The sequence below is a fragment of the Nicotiana tabacum genome, chromosome 4 (assembly GCF_000715075.1).
Source record: "Nicotiana tabacum cultivar K326 chromosome 4, ASM71507v2, whole genome shotgun sequence".
NCBI classification, from domain to species: Eukaryota; Viridiplantae; Streptophyta; class Magnoliopsida; order Solanales; family Solanaceae; genus Nicotiana; species Nicotiana tabacum.
Genome location: NC_134083.1, coordinates 14,884,405 through 14,897,774, shown reverse-complemented (window position 1 = coordinate 14,897,774; position 13,370 = coordinate 14,884,405). Strand labels below are relative to the sequence as shown.

General features: G+C 40.8%; 1 protein-coding gene across 14 annotated transcripts in view; it reads right to left on the bottom strand.

Moving 5' to 3' along the window:
• Nucleotides 1–2,631: 2,631 nt before the first annotated feature.
• LOC107781036 (uncharacterized) overlaps nucleotides 2,632–13,370 on the bottom strand; it is a 33,814-nt gene continuing 23,075 nt past the window's right edge. For 11 of the 14 annotated variants that reach the window (XR_012708531.1, XR_012708537.1, XR_012708528.1 and 8 more), the window contains 14 exons: nucleotides 12,659–12,770; nucleotides 12,245–12,290; nucleotides 12,096–12,167; nucleotides 10,684–10,746; nucleotides 10,421–10,575; nucleotides 10,269–10,333; nucleotides 9,542–9,692; nucleotides 8,831–8,936; nucleotides 8,597–8,732; nucleotides 4,105–4,169; nucleotides 3,847–4,011; nucleotides 3,362–3,434; nucleotides 3,138–3,268; nucleotides 2,632–2,917 (listed from right to left, as the gene is read on the bottom strand). Coding sequence is in view for 1 of the 14 variants with exons in the window: in XM_075251434.1 (XP_075107535.1) it covers nucleotides 3,210–3,268; nucleotides 3,362–3,434; nucleotides 3,847–4,011; nucleotides 4,105–4,169; nucleotides 8,597–8,732; nucleotides 8,831–8,936; nucleotides 9,542–9,692; nucleotides 10,269–10,333; nucleotides 10,421–10,575; nucleotides 10,684–10,746; nucleotides 12,096–12,167; nucleotides 12,245–12,290; nucleotides 12,659–12,770 (1,268 nt within the window). In the remaining 13 variants the exon portion in view is untranslated. Of the gene's footprint in view, nucleotides 2,918–3,108; nucleotides 3,269–3,361; nucleotides 3,460–3,846; nucleotides 4,012–4,104; nucleotides 4,170–8,596; nucleotides 8,733–8,830; nucleotides 8,937–9,541; nucleotides 9,693–10,268; nucleotides 10,334–10,420; nucleotides 10,576–10,683; nucleotides 10,747–12,095; nucleotides 12,168–12,244; nucleotides 12,291–12,658; nucleotides 12,771–13,370 lie in introns of those variants that run through there. The other 3 variants (XR_012708529.1, XM_075251434.1, XR_012708538.1) reach the window with 3 other exon arrangements.

The window sequence follows — 13,370 nt, the reverse complement described above, 5'->3', positions numbered from 1 at the left end:
CCATCACGACCTATAGGTGAAATTGGGTCGTGACAATCACGATCTCTACACAAAGCAGCCCCGCCGCCTCACCCCAATGTGTGCGGGTGGAGGTGTAATCACAATCTCTACACAAAGCGGCCCTGCCGCCTCACCCCATGTGTGCGGGTAGAGGTGTATCACAATCTTGATCTCTATACAAAGAGGCCACGCCGCCTCACCCAATGTGTGCGGGTGGAGGTGTATCACAATCACAATCTCAATTACAATTTCCAGCACAATCACCACCATGTGTGCAACATGGCGTCCGATCACGACCCGACCGGCTAGGCCGTCTCACCACAATACCGTGCGGATCGACATCACCCTTTTCTAGTAATCATCTCATCCCAATAAAGAGGAATATTCTCATCACAACAATCTCATCCCAAATAAGGGGAATAATAACAATGCACCCTACACCGGCACGTATAGTTTCGGGGTTAGGTTATTCCAACCTACCCTTCCTCGGTGACTAACAATACTCCCAAAAATATTTTTGTTTTGCACATAAGAGAAACAAAAGTACAAATATATTTTATATTCACCTCATTATCTTTCACACTATATATATCTTCATTAGAACTTTCAACCATTCACAACATCGTTATTTTCTTGGCTCTCTTGCCCATACTTATGATTCTTCATTCATGGCATGGTGGGAGTATCTCATATTCCACACTTTCATTTCTTTACTTTCAAGGATCATCATCACAAACATCAATATATCGAATATTCCGGAAATCATAACTTCAAGTTCATTAGTAATGAAGACTTTCAACACAATAGTTTTCTTTCCAAAGAACTGAGCAAATATGACTCGCAATTGAAGCACAAGTTAAAATTAAAAAATGAGTGATACACCACTTATTGTTGAAATACTTTTCCCAAAAAAGGCAATACACAATTTCAACTCATGAGTATGTAAGAACTCAAATCATATTGGAAATATTTATAAAGGAAAGCATGGTGATTTATGATTTAAACTCGACTTCAAATCAAATGCACTAGTTACCACAACCATGGCCACGTTTTATATCTCACTCACTTCTTTCACTTCCCAACCATCATCATAGGTTATCAACAATTAAGGGCATTTGGAATCAAGACCTCAAATATGTATATGAGCGATATGAGTGTTAAGCACGTTGAGTTTTCTTTCCAAACGAGTATAGTGAACTTTCATTTGAAACACGAATTGAAATTATAACATTCTAACACTTAAACCATACTCGAACACATTCCCGAAGGAGATCATAATGAGATAGAAATAATTGGGACACGTTTTGAGTATGTACATCTTTCAACATAACGCTTACTTGGGATAATCGAAATTACTAGGAACAACTCGGAACATGGGAATTAGGAACCTAGGCCAACCATACTAGAAACTTACGGGAACATCATGAAATTTGATTGTAAGAGAGAAGTTTAGCCAACATACCTTGTTTGAGCTTTCCTTAAGTTACTACAACGCCCCAACACTACTAGCAATAACAATCTATAGGAAGATAGTGAAAAACGGTTAATAATTAGAAAGATTCTCACAGTGTAACTCTCTTAGGAATTTTGTCAAACACCCAGTATGCAAAATAGACTACAAAACTCTACAATGGTAATCCCTTCCTCCCTCAACCAATTTCAACAAGAAACTAACCAAAATGGTTCGTTAACCCCACATACTACAACCTATTGTCACATGCATGGCCTATTTCCAACCCCACAATATACTTGAACTCATAACCTCTTGCATGAAAGCTTAGGAGTAAGACTTACCCGGATAAATGATAATCTAGTGATTGGCTTCCTTGATTCTTGAAGTTTGGTGCAAGAACGGGTGATTATAATGCTAGATTTCCTCTTTCTCTCACTAAAATACTCTTACCTCTCTCTAAAATCATCAGACATTCACTTCAAAATGGGCCCCTAAGGCTATTTATCAAATTGGGATCGAGTTATAAAAATAGGAAAATGGATCCTCCGAACTCGAGTCTGTTGTCGCAGAATGGACCGCAGAATAGATATGCGACCCGCAAAATGGACCGCGAAAGTGATACCAAAAACTGGACCCGTCTGTGATAAGTCTGCGGTCCGCAGACCACTTATGCGACCGCAAAGTGGACCGCAGAATCACTCTCCAAAATTCTTCATACCAAATCCGCGACGGATGTGCGAACTGCAAAACAACTATGCAATCGCATAATAGACCGCATAACAACCTTCAAAATTCAACAAATTCTCTGCTCAACTCCGCGATGATTATGCGGCCCGCGGAGTGGTTCTGCGGTCGCGAACTTGACCGCAGCCTTCTTCTGCCAAAAAATTTCCATCATCTCCTTAGTGCATTATTCAATCCAAAAAGCCAGTACCACGGCGAGCTTGCGAGCCGCGAAGAATTTCTACAATCCTCAAACACATAAGTCTACCTCGGCACCACAAAACCTCAAATTCCTTGGCGAAGTATTTTACGGGGCCTTGCATAAACAAAGGCCCAAATCGGCATTTTTTGTGCATATATAGGACCAGCATGTAAAATATATCAATTTTCTACCAAAATCAGATAAATCCATACTGCATACACATAAAAAACAACAAAACCATCAAGTGATGGTAGTATAAAACTATAACGGATAGTTTTATATCAATTTTCTACCAAAATCAGATTAATTCATATTGCATACACACTAAAAACAACAAAACCATCATGTGATGGTAGTATAAAACTATAACGGATAGCAGAATCAATAGCAAACTAGGCAGACGCTTAACTGGTGAACATTTGCGTGTGTCTCAGCATACGAATCAACTTAGCTCCCGGGTAATGCTGCAAAGTACCAAAATTGTTTGTCTGCTGCTGCCCTGAGTGTGCAATGAACATCTAAGCTCACTGACCATTCCTCTGAAAACATTGTTAAATAATAATAAAACATGTCATGCAAAGTAATCAAGGCTCAAAGAAAAATATCTCTGAAGCAAGTACTATTGAAAAGTAGACACGTTAATAAAACTTATAAAAGAGATAATGTTTGATCGCTTAAATCCATAGTTCAGTAAATAAAAACTGCATCAATAACTAAAGTTGCAACATGCCTTTTTTGGAAAGTGACAGCTAAACTCACTTCAAAAAGCAGACAATACATATTAGCACCAAAACGAAAACAGGACCTCCACCTCTTCAGTTTTCAAGTTGTTTAAGCATTATCAGCAACAGTAGGGAGGGCGGTAACTTTCCCCACAGCAACAGTTTTCCCTGCAGATAGTGGCAGTCATTGTGATCCCATGCTGCAGTGTAGTGCATTTAAACTAAAGCATGACAAGCTTTCAAGGCGAAATGGTTCTTTACCTTCAGTGCGAAGAGTGAATCGTCCGAGTTGTGGAAAATCAGAGAACTTTTCAATACAAATCAGATTATTCACCTGGCATGATTATTAGAATCAAGACCTAGAACTCAAAATAACAAAAGGAAAAGGTCACAACAAACTAGGATAAGGGGTTTGAAGTAAATAGTATATCCTATAAAACATCTGGATTTTGGTAAAAATAACTATTCAAAAGCTAATGAAATTAAGCATATATTAAAATGGTTGAGATACTAAAAATGAGAGTGAGTTTAAAAGAGTAGCTTGCCCATTCAATTAAGTGACCTTGTCAAATGGGTAGGAAGAATAAACGAGAGGTTTACTTGTCCAAAACAAAACCAAAAAAAAAGAGTGAGCACTTTCCCCTCCCTTAATTATGATAGTAGATAAAAGTTTGAAGAAGAACTGAAATCAAGCCTCACGTAGATAAATATCCAGAAGGTTGCTACTAATAAATAAGACAGCTAACCTGAACACGACATAAGATGATGGCACCGTTTTTCACAAACAATGGTTTCTTCTTCATGGGTTTCTTTGTCTTGAGATCAATCTGCTGAATCAGTTCAACAATCTCACATTCTTCAACAACAGCATGAATATGCAACACAGCCTTGTAGCCAGCAGTAAAAATAGCCTGAGAGAACATACAATGGTTATTCACACTGCAATTATGAAACTCTGAAACTAATAAGAGGGAATGGACAGCTAGGTTAAATTTGACCAGTACATTGTCCAACAGCTCCAGGATCTGCAACTGTGCAACAAACTCAGTAACTGTAGGTGTGGGCTGTGCTGCAAGTCCAAAACTTATTAGAAATCACCCAAGGCTTGAAACCCAGCCATTAAAAAGATTAACTTAAAAGATGGAGATTCATGCATGCATATGCGTACGGTTCACTAAGCCAGTATTATATCTCCAATCCAATTATAATTCATTCTGAAACAGGATAGGGATTTACTAAATAAGCGTGATGTCACAACCCGCACTTTGGGGTTGTGACTTCGGTCAAAACCGGTGAGAAAAGGCTCTTCTGATTCTGTGACGTAGCTCTGTCTACTCAGGAAACTTGGGCCTTTTAATTTTAAGCATATATAAGGGGGTATAAGTGCTGAAAGCTCAACCTGCCTCCCCCATACGTGCTGCCACCAAGCCGTATCTAATGAGCGACCTGGAGGGGAACCTCAGGGGCCTGCCTGGATGACTCAGAGGAGTGTCCTAGTTATCCATAAGAGTTAGGGAACTCAATAGATGGTGCGACGCCTTCAAGCTAGCGTTGGGCACCAAAAGGGCGCTAGAGGCTCAACGTGTAGGACGGTCTGCCCCGCGGGCTGCCGAAATGTTGGACAGAGACCTCCGTGTCGATTGGATACTTGATGCACCTATCTTAAGGGCATCATGTGTCGACTTGTGAGCATGGCTTGGGTTCAGCCATGCGAGCAAGGGTCCGTTGGCCTAAACATGCAGTTGTGGGGCGACACTGCACTAGACGGGATTAAAGTGTGTCGCGAGGGCTATGTATGGGCATGGCACGAAAGACGCACATGACAATGGCCAAGGACTAAAGGTTGCCTTACTCGGGCGAGGCGCAAGCCTGGTGCGGATGCACGAGGCGAGTGTTAATCTTGAGGATTAGGCTGTACATGCGAGAGCGATGCTCGGTCTTAGGCGAAGGACAAGACATGTCCTTAGCCGACCCCCAGGGCGCGCATGGATTATGATCCTAAGACGAGAAGCGCCACGTACGGGCGGCACAAGTTGGAGCAAGCCTTCTAGGCAGGCTTCACCAAGGCACAGGATCGTGCTTGGAAAACCTGGGAAAGGATATAGGCTGGCCTGTAGCGAGGGGAACTGCAGGCGACGCGCGGGCAATTCGGTGCCGCTGGAGAGCGTAAGAAAATGAGCCCGTGACACGTGGTATCAGAGCTGATTAAGGCCATACTATGCCATGACACAATGTTAAGGCAAGAGTGGAGATGACGAGTGCATTTTGGATGTCAGCGCGAAGATCATGTCAAAGCAGAGATTGATGTTCATATGCCACCAGAGATCGAGAACCCGATACTGAAGGTCGAAGAAAGTCTAGGGTGCTACTGAATGTGGTGATATGCCGATGAGTCGGATGGTCAAAAGAAGCCATGTTTGCCAGGTCGAGCAACCATATTGCAAAGAGTGCGAGCCATAGAACATTGGGCATGATCATAGCGGATATCTAGCCAAGGATGCGTGCAACACATCAGTTGAGTGTCTTTCCTACGGGATAGACTTGTGAGCTGCCTGAGGGCATTGCCAAGGTGAGCAGACGGATTCGAAGGAAATAGCGAAGCTTCAGAATTGGGCGAATTTCCAATTAGAAGGTGTCCTTCTAGAAGAGGTACGCCGAATGATCGGGAACTGTTGAGAGTCCAAGTGCGAGGCACAACCGGACCGGGAAGCCGTGCTAGCAGGACCAAAAGAGTACTTGTCTATAGGGCGAGTATTGAAGTACTACCGGGAACATTGGGTACTTGCTAGAGAAAGTGACAGTTGGAAAACAAAGAGCTTTGTTCGGTAATGCAGCAATGCTATGATTTTGAGAATGTAGTACGCACCAAGAGACGTCCCAAGAGCTGGCCGAATGCCAAGTGGGACGTGTGCGCTAAGAAGTATCCTCCACATTGAGTGTGGGAGGATCCCGCCTATGCAAGAGGCATTAGGGCGAAGTTGTGAGTCCGGAAGCAAACACATCTTCAAAGGTACTAAGGGCAAGGAAAATCTACGGGAGCGAAAGGCTACAGGAGCTATGCCAGAGAGCGCGAAAAGGCTACGGGAGCGATATAGCTACGGGAGTTGCGCAAGAAAGCACAATGAAGTGCTTACCATTGAAGGAAAAGCTTCAGACAGACATGAAGGCCGTGAGGGTCATGGTGTGATTGACTAGTACAGGTCAATCACAAAGTTAGACGCCAGAGAATGCAAGTGTGGAGGCACTTTTCAAGTGAACACCGAAAGGAGGTGAAGTGCAGAGGCACGCTTCGAAGATACTTGGGGGAGAAGTGCATGGGGCACGACTCCTTTTGAGCAGGACTTCGAGAAAGTCCAACCCACAGGACAAAGGGAGCCGCGAAGTACATACCTAAGGGGGGGCAGACTCCGGGATGTCGTAAGCCATGATGTGTCATCGAGTGTGGGAGGATGTCACAACCCGCACTTTAAGGTTGTGACTTCGGTCAGAACCGCTGAGAAAAGGCTCTTCTGATTTTGTGACGTAGCCCTGTCTACTCAGGAAACTTGGGCTTTTTAATTTTAAGCATATATAAGGGGGTATAGGTATTGAAAGCTCAACCTGCCTCCCCCATACGTGCTGCCACCAAGCCGTATCTAATGAGCGACCTTGAGGGGAACCTCAAGGGCCTGCCTGGATGACTCAAAGGAGTATCCTATGTATCCATATGAGTTAGGGAACTCTATGGACGACGCGACGCCTTCGGGCTAGCGTTGGGCACCAAACGGGCGCTGGAGGCTCAACGTGTAGGACGGTCTGCCCCGCGGGCTGCCGAAATGTTGGATAGAGACCTCTGTGCCGATTGGATACTTGATGCACCTATCTTAGGGGCATCATGTGTCAACTTGTGAGCATGGCTTGGGTTCAGCCATGCGAGCAAGGGTTCGTTGGCCTAAACGTGCAGTTGTGGGGCGACACTGCACTAGACGGGATGGAAGTGTACCGCGAGGGCTATGTATGGGCATGGCACGAAAGACGCATATGACAATGGCCAAGGACTAAAGGTTGCCTTACTCGGGCGAGGCGCAAGCCGGGTGCGGATGCACGAGGCGAGTGTCAAGCTTGAGGATTGGGCTGTGCACGCGAGAGCGATGCTCGGTCTTAGGCGAAGGACAAGACATGTCCTTAGCCAACCTCCAGGGCGCGCATGGATTATGATCTTAAGACGAGAAGCGCCACGACATGTCGAGGCCAGGAGCCTAGACCCTTCTAGGCAGGCTTCACCACAGGCACAGGATCGTGCTTGGAAAACCTGGGAAAGGATATAGGCTGGCCTGCAGCGAGGGGAACTGCAGGCGTCGCGCGGGCAATTCGGTGCCGCTGGCGAGCGTAAGAAAATGAGTCCGTGACAGTGATCCCTTAAAAACACCTATTGCCCGAGTTTCCTATTCGGTCATTCGACCAAATATAACTCTTAACCCATTTATTAGTGAGGTTTTGTTCAAAACATCAGCAGACTGATCACCCTGTTACAGCTCATTAACCAGCCAAACACCTATTCAACTAATCCTGCCAAAAGGGCGTGTTGTGGGCTTTCAATAACAAGTGAACTGGCATTTGGAAGGTTAAAGATCCTATCATAAGATTGTCTCAAGAGTCGAGACTAAACTTCCAACTTTTTAAACTGAACTTCTCGAATTCCATTAATATGTGCTTAAAACTCCATAGGATATATACTTTAAGGGTACATGTAGGCATGTGGATTGGCAAAAAACATGCTATATCAGATTTAGAAGCACCGTCAACAATTTCCTCAGATCAACTGAAAATATATGACTTTTATAAGCTCAATAAAAAGTTAAAAAGGCAAATGAAAAGCAAGTATGCGGCATGGAAGGAGCTAAGAAGGCAATATTTCATTAGCTCATTTTATCCATGACTTATGAACTTCAGTCCTCACATCTTGGACCAAAATAAATCAAAAACAGATATGAGAGCTGTATGTGCTTAATCAAAAACATACAAACAGAAAGTGCATGTTCCCATTAGCTCACTATATTAGTTTTTTGTTCAACATTCGCCTCATTAATTACGGTATTACTTTGTCCTGATCTTACTGGATCAATCAGCTCTTACATATTTCAATTATAATGTCTATTGTCAGACGACCTAGGACTCGCCCTGCAGAGCATTTTCTACCTGATCAACTTAACAGGAAAACAGGAGGTTTTATACCAATTTAAAGGCTAATGGAAACTAAAGAACAGCATGAAGTTTTCCATCATTTAAAAACAAATGTCACCGACACTAAGAAAATCTCTTTCTTCGGTCTTATTTGTACCCTTCACATCGACTAAGCAGATAAACTGCAGCATACTAGGTTCCAGGAAAGAAAATATTCATTTAAATGAGTAACTTGTTAGCAATTCAAAACTGAATCTCAAATAGTTATTGAAGGGAACAAAGAGAATAAATACCATTCCATCAGCAATTACAGATAATCAAGAGAAAACATACCAACACTGCACAAGACAAAACCCGACATAATGTCCTCTTCCTCAATTCCAGACAACCTAACTCGTACATTTTCCCCGGGACCTGCACCCCTAACTCTATCTTCATCACAGAATATGGCAAGGACTTTCACAGCGGCCTGTAAATCATCAAATTATGAGGTGGATTTAACCAAAAATGTTTCGTTAAATCAACAGTTGAATAAAGTAATGGGAAAAAAGGTCCAAAAAAGTCTACCTTATTTGGCATCACCAACAAATTATCACCTTCATGTATGCTCCCAGATTCTATTTTACCCATAACAACAGTTCCCATATCTTTAAATTTGTTGATAATAGGTATTCTGCAAGAAAGAGCTTGTAACATGAATGAATACTCAACTGCTGCTACCGATAGGAATAAGGAGAAAAAAATCAGAAGGTTCACAAAAGGTAGATGAGCCCTCATACAAGAATGACTATATCCATATAATGCAATCATAATACAAAGTCTTTCTCTTTTTTTGTGTTGGGGGTTTATATATTGCTATGTCTCAAAAAAAATTCATCAGTAACACTTTGTGAGTCTCCTCAACAAAAAAGTACTCTTTAATCCGTTTTTTGCAAGTGCTTCTCAAGAATTAGCCATTAAATTTTCCATCACTCATTTTTAATTCCTTTTCAGGGCATATCCCAAATGACATCAAGCTTTGCAAATAGAAAAGGTACGCACCAAAACTCAACCTTTGGCACTCCATCTCAAACAAAAAAAAAAATCTTTCCAGAAACAAAAAAATGCAAAGAAAATAAAGAGTACCACAAGCAATAAGAACAAAGCATCACTCACCAATCTCTTTATATCATCAATCAATCAGAATGTCAAAGCAAATTTAACTAGAGCGACACTAGGAAATACAAAAGGAGAAACTAGAGACAGGAGGACGCCCACAAAATTAGCAAAATGAAGTACCTTAGTGGACCTTTAGGATCTCGGGGAGGGACTTCAACCGCATCAAGAGCTTCAAAAAGGCATGGACCATTCCACCAGGAGCATACGCTTTTATCCACCCGACTTTTCATATTTGACCCAAGGAGACCAGAGATTGGGAGGAACTGAACATCTGCCATTGAAGTACAAAGAGTTTCAGAACCAAGTGCGGAAACAAACATCTGCATAGTTTCAGAACCAAGTGCGGAAACAAACATCTGCATCTTAGCTAATACATGGAACTTTTAAACAAAGAGAAACCAATTGACATACATTGTAATGATAAGAAATAAGATTCCACAGTCGGTGGATAAACCCGAATTCAAGAGAAAAAGGATCAGCCCCAAATTTATAGAGCCATTGATTGGACGAACAGGTGAAACTGTTATTGTAACACACATGGCGGAATGAAAAACTCTTTTCCTAGATATGTAAGATCACTTTGCACGCTTCATTTCAACTACACCGGCCAGATTGACCACGCATTATTTGTAGTTGAAGATGAAAATAAAAGTTTACCATATTATACAGGAGAAGTGGAACGGGAAACAATTAGAACGTTGTGACTTGATATAAATCAGCTTTTCCCTCTTAAACTTTAACAGAAGGTAAGAAATCAGCTTCAGATTTTACAGGTTACTTAGACCATCAAAATGTAAGAACTTCCGCCAACAAAGAGGTAATCCATGAGTAAATAGTCCTCCTTTACCTTTCTTCACATTGTATCCAGATGATTTCAAGAATGGTATCATTTTCGACTCAATCTCGTCATACCTTCAAGAGACAATTTTACTAGAGATTAATAACTAGAATAATTAACGTTTCAAAATGCATGTTCAGAATACATAGATGGAAAAAGACCTTTCTTTAGCCCAGTTGACAGTAGGATCATCCATCTTATTTACAACAACAAGGAGCTTAGAAACTCCTAGTGTCTTTGCAAGCTGAACATGTTCACGTGTTTGTCCACCTCTTTCATATCCAGTTTCAAATTCACCCTTTCTAGCCGATATAACCTTCACAATAGGCCAAACCAAGGATCAGCAGACCACTTTCATAAACTAGACAGAGAATTCATAGAACTTCAGTGGAGGAGTCCAATGACAGAAGGTTGCATCTCTTACCAATACACCTATATCGGCTTGAGATGCCCCACTGATCATGTTCGGGACATAACTCTTGTGACCCTGGTAGTTAAAGAAAACATAATCAGAACCCTAATTAAGATGACGTATAAACAAATCAAATGCCTCAGGGAATTCAAAAATTGACAAGAAAAATACACACTGTTACAGAAACTTCGAATTAATTCGCATTCGTCGTGATTCATTATCTTTGGGTCTTTGCTAGTCAAATGGTTAACATCTGTAGAAGGTGCTCTCTTTGTGAAAAACACCCCAAAGATGTTTGTCATCTTTTCTTACATTGCAAGGTCACACACATGCTATGCCGCATGGGTTTTGCTATTCTGGGAGTAGATTGGTGTATGCCAAACTCAACAATCAGGCAAAAAAATATGGAACACCATTCCAATTGTCATCTAGTGGATGGTTTGGACCGAAAGAAACTACAGAATCTTTGAAGGCTCGTCAAGAAATTTACTTAGCCTTAAGTTTAGAAATCTTTCTTTGCTAGCTTTTTGGTGCAACCTGGTCTTTGTACATGATGTAGATGCCATGTTAGATATGATGAGGGATTTGCACAATTTGTAATTATGTTTTGAAGCACTTGCTTAGTGCTGTTCTTTCATCTATAGTATCTTTTTATTACTTATAAAAAAATGGTTCACACTCATGAACCACAAACCTTTTCTTTTGGATAAGTACTCTGAACCACAGTGTCTCATACATTATTGAAGTGGATACAGAACTTCAAAAAACAAGCTACATAAATTGATCATACTGTTATCAATCAGTTATAAACTGAAATAATGCCTCTAAAATTGTTTGTCAGGCATTAAACGCTGTTCATAAACATAAGTTCTAGCTCCTTACTGCAGTTACTCTTGCTTTCAGCAAGGCCACAAAAGAAAACGAGCATCATTGCAGCTGAGAATGAAATATTCAGAGGAAGAGACTGGTGGGGGGATCCTTATGCTAAAAAACATGGGGCATACAGCACCCCATCGTGCGAAATAAACTCATTCACATAGATTCATTACTTGTTTTTGCATAAGAAATTACTTCAAAATCTTCTCCAATATACAAGGTAAATCAAAGAAGCAATTTGCAAGGGAAGTTACCAGGCGTACAAGTTTGAAAATCTTCATCCTTTTTCTATAAACTATTCTTCTTTGAAAATTGACATAATTAATTCATTTGTTAAAAAGGGTCCTAAGAGAATTCTCTGGGACAAAATTCTAAATGACATATATGATTGATCTGTTTCAAGGAGAATGAGATTTTCACAAGGACTTTGTAGAGATCCTTAAGTTAAAAAACAACGGGCTCTTGCAAAATAAACTCAGTTGCTAGATTCATAACTTGTTCTTCTATATACAAGGAAAAGCAGGGAAACAATTTGCAGGGAAACTTACCGGGGCATCCAAAATTGTAAATCTTGTTGTCTCTGTTTCAAAATGTGCCCTCCCAACTTCAATTGTTTTACCCTGCATAGGAAATTACAAACAAGAAATAAACAAAAGCAGTCTAACCTTACAGTAAATTAAATAAATAAAAAGAATACCTTCACTCTCTCCTCTTCATTTGTATCCATGATATACGCCATATACCTAGCAGTCAAAACCAAAAAGATAAGAGAAGCTCTCTTTTTCTTTTTCCCTCTTTGTTTGGATAATTTGAAAGGCAAGAGAAGACTTGAAGCTGTAAAGCAGCCAATTTACAAGACAAAATAAAGTCCACAAAACCAACAATTCAAGTATCTACAGAACAAACAATTCTTGAAATGATAATTTGAGCAAGCATACACCTCTTGCAACATCAGACCCTTTATATAGATAGGCATGACAAGAAAAAATCATATTCTAGAAAGTTTTTTACCAAGAATAATTAAGTGTCACAAACACCAGTCTAACACATGTTCCAGCGTTAAAAAGGTACCAAAAGCGCAAGTTGAGCACTTCAACAAGGAAAAGCTCACCAACTCTCTCTACTCTTATCTTTTGCTTCCTTCTCATACTTCTGGATAGTCAGATCATCAACTTGACCACTAAGGAATAGTATTTGTCCTCCACATGTGGACTTTCCAGCATCTACAGTTGAAATGAAATATGATAAGCCTTAGAATTATATGAAAATCATCAAAAAGGATCATGTGAGACATATGAGCTATTGTAAGTTTTCACCAACTTTTACATTAGAATCTATGGAAGTGATGTTGCATATCATAAAACATCAAGAGACATCACAGTTCCTCGTTTCTATTTCACACATTGGACATCTCGAGAGACATCACCAATGCAGAAAGAAACCAACTTGTCAAACCCTATTCCGCAACAACTATATAAAAAACACTCAACATAAAAGCTCAACACATCTTGAGGGTGAGTCAAACATTTCTGTCCCAGTTGTTTCCTTCAGTTTCTAAACAGACAATACATAATTACTCTTAGAAAATAGATACACCGAAACATCAGAACGGAAAAATCAGTCACAATATGTGCCTACTTTCTTCTTTTACTAATGCTGCTGGGCTTAAGTTCCAGTGTACAAGTGGTATAGCAGTCTAGAATCAACAATTCTTTAACGTTTTCTCTCTTTCTTGATCTTTTAAAGAGCTTTTTATGCTTCTAGATATAATTGAATTAAAGTTGTTGTTGTGGGGGGGGGGGGGGTTGGCAACCAGATCAGGA